The sequence below is a fragment of the Myotis davidii genome, unplaced genomic scaffold (genome assembly GCF_000327345.1).
Source record: "Myotis davidii unplaced genomic scaffold, ASM32734v1 scaffold448, whole genome shotgun sequence".
Classification (NCBI taxonomy): Eukaryota; Metazoa; Chordata; class Mammalia; order Chiroptera; family Vespertilionidae; genus Myotis; species Myotis davidii.
Window position 1 is genome coordinate 936,939 of NW_006383009.1, and position 9,808 is coordinate 946,746.

The 9,808-nt window shown below is 49.8% G+C and overlaps 1 protein-coding gene across 1 annotated transcript in view; it reads right to left on the minus strand.

Moving 5' to 3' along the window:
* NPM2 (nucleophosmin/nucleoplasmin 2) overlaps positions 1 to 9,808 on the minus strand; it is a gene marked incomplete at its 5' end in the record, with an annotated part of 19,828 nt that overhangs the window by 1,735 nt on the left and 8,285 nt on the right. The window contains one exon of the mRNA XM_006778302.2: positions 1,958 to 2,048. Coding sequence (XP_006778365.2) covers positions 1,958 to 2,048 — 91 coding nt within the window. The remainder of the gene's footprint in view (positions 1 to 1,957; positions 2,049 to 9,808) is intronic.

A 9,808-nucleotide genomic window follows, 5' to 3' on the forward strand; every position in this document is an offset into this window, starting at 1 on the left:
GGATATCAAAAGTCAACAGCACAGCGACTTAGTGGGCCATGTGACCGCTACAGCTACGTACTTCGCTTTAAGTTAACGTTTAAAAAATATATACTTTTATTGATTTCAGAGAAGAAGGGAGAGGGAGAGAGAGATTGAAACATCACAAATAAGAGAGAATCATTGATGGGCTGCCTCCTACACACCCCGCACTGGGGATCGACACCAATCTGGAATCGTGGGAATCTAATAGTGACCTCCTGGCAATAGGTTAACACTCAAACACTGAGCCACACTGGCCAGGCTAAACTAACACGTCAGGTGCGTGCTTGTACTGGGTACCATGCTAACTGCTTTTCCTGAACATCCCATTTATTCCTCACAGCTAGTCTTTGAAGATGAAACCTAGTACACCCCTACCCTCGTGTTCCTGGCGGCACAGGCCCGGTGCAGAGAGGTGAGGTGCAGGGAGGTGAGGTACAGGGAGGTGAGGGAGGTGAGGCGCAGGGAGGTGAGGGGCAGAGAGGGGAGGTGCAGGGAGGCGAGGGGCAGGGAGGGGGGGTGCAGGGAGGGGAGGCGCAGGGAGGTGAGGGGCAGAGAGGGGAGGTGCAGGGAGGCGAGGGGCAGGGAGGGGGGGTGCAGGGAGGGGAGGCGCAGGGAGGTGAGGGGCAGAGAGGGGAGGTGCAGGGAGGCGAGGGGCAGGGAGGGGGGGTGCAGGGAGGGGAGGCGCAGGGAGGTGAGGGGCAGAGAGGGGAGGTGCAGGGAGGCGAGGGGCAGGGAGGGGGGGTGCAGGGAGGGGAGGCGCAGGGAGGTGAGGGGCAGAGAGGGGAGGTGCAGGGAGGCGAGGGGCAGGGAGGGGGGGTGCAGGGAGGGGAGGCGCAGGGAGGTGAGGGGCAGAGAGGGGAGGTGCAGGGAGGCGAGGGGCAGGGAGGGGGGGTGCAGGGAGGGGAGGCGCAGGGAGGTGAGGGGCAGAGAGGGGAGGTGCAGGGAGGCGAGGGGCAGGGAGGGGGGGTGCAGGGAGGGGAGGCGCAGGGAGGTGAGGGGCAGAGAGGGGAGGTGCAGGGAGGCGAGGGGCAGGGAGGGGGGGTGCAGGGAGGGGAGGCGCAGGGAGGTGAGGGGCAGAGAGGGGAGGTGCAGGGAGGCGAGGGGCAGGGAGGGGGGGTGCAGGGAGGGGAGGCGCAGGGAGGTGAGGGGCAGAGAGGGGAGGTGCAGGGAGGCGAGGGGCAGGGAGGGGGGGTGCAGGGAGGGGAGGCGCAGGGAGGTGAGGGGCAGAGAGGGGAGGTGCAGGGAGGCGAGGGGCAGGGAGGGGGGGTGCAGGGAGGGGAGGCGCAGGGAGGTGAGGGGCAGAGAGGGGAGGTGCAGGGAGGCGAGGGGCAGGGAGGGGGGGTGCAGGGAGGGGAGGCGCAGGGAGGTGAGGGGCAGAGAGGGGAGGTGCAGGGAGGCGAGGGGCAGGGAGGGGGGGTGCAGGGAGGGGAGGCGCAGGGAGGTGAGGGGCAGAGAGGGGAGGTGCAGGGAGGCGAGGGGCAGGGAGGGGGGGTGCAGGGAGGGGAGGCGCAGGGAGGTGAGGGGCAGAGAGGGGAGGTGCAGGGAGGCGAGGGGCAGGGAGGGGGGGTGCAGGGAGGGGAGGCGCAGGGAGGTGAGGGGCAGAGAGGGGAGGTGCAGGGAGGCGAGGGGCAGGGAGGGGGGGTGCAGGGAGGGGAGGCGCAGGGAGGTGAGGGGCAGAGAGGGGAGGTGCAGGGAGGCGAGGGGCAGGGAGGGGGGGTGCAGGGAGGTGAGGTGCAGAGAGGTGAGGTGCAGGGAGGTGAAGGAGAACTGGGGGTAGAACTGTGCCTGTGGCCTTCCAGCCCAGGCTACTGGCAACTGTGGTGCCTTTGGGGATTTTTTCTAGTCACTCAGGAGCCCTCCTCTTTTGGGGTGTTTATTACATCCCTGGCCCTGTGCACCCTCAGACCTTACCCAGGTCCAAGCTCAGACTTACCATAACATTCCTGGCCACTGAGGAACACGGGTCCCAAGCCAGCCCGCAGCTGAAAAGTGACTGAAGGAGAGAGCTCCAGGCCCATCGTGACCTGCAGGCAGAGGGATGTGGGGGCAAGAGCAGAGAAGACAGGGTCGCTCGGGCACCCCCAGGCTGGGGGCCGGCCTCCTGCAGAAACAGAGTTTACCCCCCAAGCCCCAGCCGCGGAGTCACTGCGCTCGGCCCCGCCCCCTCTCTGCCGAGGCGGACTCTGGCGGAGAAGATGCGAATCTGACCGACTCACTCTTGCTAAGATCTCAGGTGAGCTTCCAGCCTCGGGGGCAGCTGTTAGTAGAGAACTCTCACTGCTACAGACTGAACTGTGTTCCAAAGTCTTACATTGAAGCCCTAACCCCAATGTGGTGGCATCTGGAGATGAGGCCTTTGGGAGGTGATTAGGGTGAGATGAGGCCATGAGGGTCATCATGGGATTAGTGTTCCTTTAAGATGAGACTAGAGCCCCCTCCTGCCTCACGCCCCGCCTCCTGCCTCACACCCCCCTCCCCCCATGTGGGACAGAGGAGGCACCGTGTAGAAGCTGGGAAGAGGGCCCTTCCTAGGACCTGACCATGCTGGCACCCTGGTCCCACACAGACTACGCGTGAATCAGATGAGCAAAGCAGATGCAAATCTGCAAGTGCAGGGGGACTTCTGTCTTATAAGTTACATGGGAATATGCATATGAATAAAGGTTGGGAAAGATGAAGTGCTAACCATAATTTTCAGTGGGTAGTACAGCATTTTTATTTATTTATTTATTTATTTATTTATATTTTTTTGCTAATATATTTTATTGATTTAAAAAAATATTTCCCCAGACATTCCACACGAAGCATTTTACCTGCTTTATCTCATTTACTCCACACCCATGGAGGAGGTGCCATTACTTTACAGAGGAAAATGAGGCGGAGAGGGATTCACTTAGAGTTTCTGGTTCAGACAGAGAGCAAATAAGCAAAAACAAACTCCGCAGCACAAACACCTAGAAAGGCTGGATGAAATGTAACCCACTGGCTGAATACTAAGAAGAGAGGAGAGTCCCCAGGCATCAGATGTGAGGCAGCCTGTGTGAGAGCCGCTCTGCAGCAGCTGAAGGAAATGCACTCGAGATAACACGTGCGTGCACGGACGGGGCCCACTGTATGGAGGCCGGCACCCTCGAAGGGCTGCACCTCAGTAAAAAGCCCCAACCTGAGGCTCGAGGGGAGGGGACTAAAGAACCCCAAACCAACAGGAAGGAACTACACACCATCAGAAAAAGGTGAGGGGATTAAGGAGCACAAATTGGTTGTCACAAAATAGTGTGGGGATGTAAAGTACAGCACAAGGAATACAGTCAATAATCTTAAATAACAAAAGGCTAATATGCAAATAGACTGAATGGCGGAACGACTAATTGCTATGATGCACACTGACCACCAGGGCACTGATGCTCATCGCAGGAGCTGCCCCCTAGTGGTCAGTGCACTCCCACAGTGGGAGTGCTGCTCAGCCAGAAGCTGGGCTCACCGCTGGCAAGCGCAGCAACGCTCACCTCTGCAGCAGCGCTAAGGGTGTCTGACTGCCAGCTTAGGCCCGCTTAGCTGTCAGTCAGATGTCCCCTGAGGGCTCTGAGCAGGCCAGGCTGAGGGATCCCCCTCTCCCCCCGCCCCCCGAGTGCATGGATTTCATGCACCAGGCCTCTATTATGTAATGACTATGTATTGTGCCAGGTGGGTACTTGGAATGTCACGGGGACCACTTTGTAAAGTACATGATTGTCTAACCACTACGCTATGTAAATTGAAATGAAAAGAAAATATTAAATGTCAACTATAATTAAAAAATAAAACTTGAATTTGAAAAACGGTGTGGCTTGGGCCATTTTGGAGAGTTACTCAATTTTTCTGGGTCTCTCCCAGGTATGCAGGAGATATGCATGTTATTAAACTTCAGTTGTTAAAAAAAAAGAAAGAAACTACACACCACCACCGAAAGGCAACAAGGAAATGCTGGCTGGGATAGAGCTAACACCCCAGGATGCACCTGTCGCCGGTCTGCCGTCTGGATTTGCCTGGTGCGGACAGCCAAGCTGAGAAACCCTCCTAAAACCCAGGGCTTGTGATGTCCCTGGGGCAAATGGCAAACACAAACACAAAACTACTTTCCATTCTTTTTACACAAAAATTTTTTAGAGAAAACAAAACCCTGAAGACAATTTGCCGTTAAAATTACAAAACAGCCCTGGCCAGTGTGGCTCAGGTGGTTGAGCATCGATCGCCCTCCCGAGCACCAAAACATCTGTAGTTGGATTTCGGGTCAGGGCACAGGCCCGGGTTGCGGGTGGATCCCCAGTAGGGGTGTGCAGGAGGCGGACTAGCAATGCTTCTCTTACTCTCCGTCTCCATTCCTCTCTAAAAAAAAAAAAATTAGTAAAACAAAACCACCTTCTTTAAAAAAGTAAAATTGCAAGCCATACAAGAAGCAATCCTGCATCAGCAGAAGGATACAAAGTGAGTGTGCACAGGGGCCTGAGGTCGGAGAATAACAATCCGGACTTCCAGGAAGTAAGGCTGATGAAAACCAAATACATATAAAAACAGGAATCAGAAACCTAAGGACAATATGTTGTGAAAAATAAAAAAAGAACCAAATGCAGTTTCTATCCATGAAAAAATGTAAGTGTTGAAACAAACTGAACAAATGTTTAAAAAGCAGAATAAGCCAGCTGAAGCCAGAAGGTAAACTGGGAAACAGCTGTGAAGAAATTACCCAGAATGCATCACAGAGAGACAGACTAACAAAGTCTGAAAGAGAAGCCCCAACATGCATCTGATCAGACTAAAGGGCTGGAGAGAATGGAGTCAACATTTAAAGTGAAAACCGCCAAGCCTAGCGGTGTGGCTCAGTGGATAGAGCGTCAGCCTGCGGACTGAAGGGTCCCGGTTCCGATTCTGGTTCTAGGACACATGCCTGGGTTGGGGCTCGGTCCCCAGTGTGGGGCGTGCAGGAGGCAGCCGATCAATTATTCTCTCATCATTGATGTTTCTATCTCTCTCTCCCTCTCTCTTCCTCTCTGAAATCAATAAAAATATAATTTTTTTTTAATTTAAATAAAGTGAAAACCATCAAGAGTTTTCCGGAAATGATCAAAGATACAGATCCTCTTATCCGGAGACCTAAAGGCTGAGGATTTCAACATCAAAAGCCAAGAGAACAGAATAACATCTCCAAAGTTTCAAAGGAAACTACCACTCTACCTAGAATTATACAGAGAATATCTGTCATGAAGAGATGAGAGGACAATAAAGATATTTCCAGGCAAAGCCCAAGTAAGTTGACTACTCCCAGGACTACTAAAGGTTGTTTCAAGAATATGGAAATTAGCTCTAGCCGGTGTGGATCTGTGGATAGAGCGTCGGCCTGCGGACCGAAGGGTCCTGAGTTTGATTCCCGGTCAAGGGCACATACCCGGGTTGTGGGCTTGATCCCCAGTGGGAGGTGTGCAGGAGGCAGCCGATCCATGATTCTCTCTCATCACTGATGTTTCTCTCTGTCTCTCTCCCTCTCCCTTCATCTCTGGGATCAATTTAAATAAATAAATAAAAACTTAAAAAAAAAGAATATGGCAATTAAATTGAGAAGGAAGAAGTGGCTACAACAAGCACTGGTGAGCGAGCTAATTGGTAAACAAAGAAAAAAATGTAAGTGAGCATTACCGTAAAATAAGATAGTACTGGTAATGATTAGTGTTGAGTGGGTTTAAAACAAGTTGAAGCTACAACACTACATGACAACAGCATGTAAATGAAGAAGAGAGTAATCAGAAAAACTTCCTGGGTAATTTTAGGGGAATAAAAACATAAATTTTGTACTCTGATCATGCATGATTGCTAAAAAATTAAGGACAACCAATAGAAATTAGAATGAATTCTATAGTTTCCAAACCAGTAGAAAGAAAAATGGGAAAAGAAACTGCAGTCAATCTAATAAAAGACAGAAAAAGAAGAAAAAATAAAATATATAAGAGCAAGGAAAGTAGAAGCACAAAGTATGTTTTACAAATAAATCCAAGCATATTAGCAAACACAGTAAATCTACCGGCCAGATAGACTAAAACAAAGTCTAGCCACATACTGATTGTAGGATATACACCTAAAACATAAGGTCAGAAATGTTAAAGCAAAGAGACGGAAGCATATATTTAGATGTGGGGGAGATTTTTCACTTGCTTATCCAATATCCATTCTTCCTTTCTTGCATAACAGCAATGCCCTGTGATTATTCAAATGTTGTATCCAGCCAAAGACTGCATCCCCCAGCTTCCTCTGCAGCTATGAACGTGTCACTAATTTCTGGACCGGTGAGTTGTAAGCAGAATTTCGTGGGTGGTACTTGTGCAAAGACTCCTTAAAAGTTGGACAGAGAACTGAGAAAGCCCCTTGGGCCTTCCCTTGCTTCTCCTTTCCTGTGACCTTAAATGCAGAAGTGAGGACTGGAGCTGTGGCAGCCTTCCTGGACTGGCAGGTGATCTTGAGAATGGAAATCTGCACTAAGGATGGGAGAGAGATAAGAGGAGACTTGGGCTTTGGTGACCACGGAGCCATCTCACCAGCCCTAGACTGCCCATCTCTGGACTTCTATGCAAGACAGAAATAAATTTCAAACTTGTTTAAGCCCCCATGGTTGGGTCTTTGTTATCGCAGCCATACCTCATGGAAATGAAGCTAGCTGTACCATCTGGTGAGTGATATGGATAATGGGGGAGGCTACATATATGTAAGGAGTAGGTGATACAGGAGAAATCTTTGTACCTTCCTCTCAATTTTATTATAAACCTGAAACTGCTTCAAAAATAAAAAATAAAGTGCTTTAAAATCGAGCTAGTTGTAGTTGTTAGCATTAGATTTGGTATCAAGTGACAGAAAACTCAATAACAGTAGCTCACAGAACTAGGAGCTTGTTGCTTTGACATGTAAACTAAGTCCAGATATAAGCAGCTGTGGGCTTACTGCTCCTCAATCACCAGGGACCCAGGCTCTCTGTACTGCGTAGCTTCACCAACCTCAACACATGGCTCTACCTCCTGGCCCAGATGGCTGCTCAGATTCTGGCCATCACGTCCCCATTCCGGCCAGCAGGAAGGAGAAAGAGACAAAACCAGTCACACGATCTGTTTGAGGACACGGCAGATGCAGGAGATACCACTTCTGTTTACATTCCTCTGGCCAGAACTTCATTGCCATGCCAAACTCAAACGCAATATAGTTTTTATTCTCAGTAGCCTTATGGCCAGCTAAAAGTCATGAATTCCACTACTAAAGAAAAGGCAGAGTGGATATTGAGGGACGACTGGGAAACGAATTAATATCATATGATTTAAGCTTTGATTCAATAAGTACTTTAGAGATAAAGAAGGTTACCACATATTGAGTGATAAAATATATGCCTAATATGCAAATTGTGCCCTCAGGAGTTTGACCAGACCAGGAGTTCAATCACTCGTTATGACGTGCGCTGACCACCAGGGGGCAGCGCAGAACATGGCGGGTGTCAGCGACACTGAGCTGGCAGTGGGCGCGGCAGTGGAGGCACTGCTGCCCCGATGGGCCCCGATGAGAGCTGGACCATGGGGGGATGGTGGAGCAGGTGAGCGGGTGGCACCAGGCCAAGGCGGGGTGCCAGGTGGGGCTATGGGGCTGGGGGCATGAGCTGGGGCTGCTGGGGCAAGACGGGGCCAGACACGCCCTGAAGCCCTCCTGTGGTCCATTCCAGGCAGACCAATCTCCCATGGTCCCACCCCGGCCCACCAGTTGGCCCCAATTCTACCTCTGCAGCCAAAAGAAGCTGGCGTCATCAACAGAATATGTCAGAAAAGCTGTCATCAACAAGTACTACCAATACTGGTAGGAACTGCCTTCACAGCAAAAACGAAGTAAATAAAGATGCAGTTATTGAACATAGCTGTGGTGGAATGACTGTTACATGTCAATTTTGCCTATCACTAAATTTCTCCGATGAAAAACCATCTGATGGAAAATTTACTCAATGTTGCAGCAAAGGTAAAGTTTGTCCAAATGATATAAATTTTCCAGAATACCTGGCATATTTAAAAAAAATAATAAGTGAAGATTCTGACAGCAAAAATTTTATGGAAAATATTTGTTCCATAAATAGTTCTTTTGCTTTTGCTTCAATGGGTGCAAATATTGCCTCACCATCAGGATATGGGCCATACTGTTTTAGAATAAACAGTCAAGTTTATCACTGTACTGGAACTTTACATCCTTCAGACAGTGTTTCTCAGAAGTTTGCTCAACGCTACATTTTAGACACAGCTGAAGCGATGAGTAAAAGATTAGCAATGCCAGAAAACCAAGGTTGCTCAGAAAGACTCATGATCAACATCAACAACCTCATGCATGAAAAAAACGAACTAAAAAAATCATACAAGATGCTACATGAGGTAGAAAAGGAAGCCCAATCTGAAGCAGCAGCGAAAGGCAGTGCTCCCACGGAAGTAACCATGGCAATCCTATATGATAAAAGGCTAAAATGCAAATAGACTGAACGACGAACAACCGGTCTCTATGACACGCACTGACTACCAGGGGGCAGATGTTCAATGCAGGAGCTGCCCCCTGGTATTCAATGTGCTCCCACAGGGGAAGCACCGCTCAGCCAGGAGCCAGGTTCACGGCTGCCAAGTGCAGTGCTGGTGGTGGGAGCCTCTCCCACCTCTGCGGCATCAGTTGGACCTCCCTTGAGGGCTCCCGGACTGCGAGAGGGTGCAGGCTGGGCTGAGGGACCGCCCCCCCCACCCCGAGTGCACAAATTTGGTGCACCAGGCCTCTAGTCTATCTATAATAATAAAAGCATAATATGCTAATTAGACTGGATAGCCGAATGACCTTCTGGACGTCATTCCAACAAAAGCCACGGCAGCGGGGGCCAAGGCAGAGGCGGTTAGGGGCAATCAGGCAGGCAGGCAAGTGGTTAGGGGAGATCAGGCAGGCAGGCAGAGGCAGTTTCTGCCAATTATACAAGCTATGTTTGGAGAAATCTAGCAATGTTTTTCAAGTGTTGAAAGCAAAAACACTCAACCTAGAGTTTTTTACCCAGTAAAAATACCTTTCAAAAGTCAAGTGAAGCCCTGGCTGGTTTGGCTCAGTGGATAGAGCATCGGCCTGCGCACTGAAGGGTCTTGGGTTCGATTCCAGTCAAGGGCACATGCCTGGGTTGTAAGCTTGATCCCCAGTAGGGGGCATGTAGGAGGCAGCCAATCAATGATTCTCTCTCATCATTGATGTTTCTATCTTTCTTTCCCTCTCCCTTCCTCTCTGAAATCAACAAAAATAAAATTCAACTGAGAGTTAAAAAAAAAAAGGTAAAGTGAAATAAGGACTTTTCAGATATACAAAAGCTGAAAGAATTCATCACAAGCAGGCATACATTACAAGAGATGTTTAAGTCCTTCAAGCAGAAGAAAAATGATATCAAATGGAAACTTAAATTTACACAAAGGAACGAAGAATACCAGAAATGGTAAATATGTAAATGTTTTATTCTAACTCCTAATCTCTTTAAAATATAGACTGTTTAAAGCAAAGATAATACATTATAGTGAGGGATTTATAGCATATGTAGAATCAAGAGTTATTACAGCCCTGGCTGGTTTGGCACAGTGGATAAAGTGTCGGCCTATGGATTGAAGGGTCCCGGGTTCAATTCCGGCCAAGGGCACATGCCTGGGTTGTGGGCTCTATCCCCAGTGGGGAGCGTGCAGGAGGCAGCCAATCAATGATTCTCTCTCATCATTGATGTTTCTCTCTT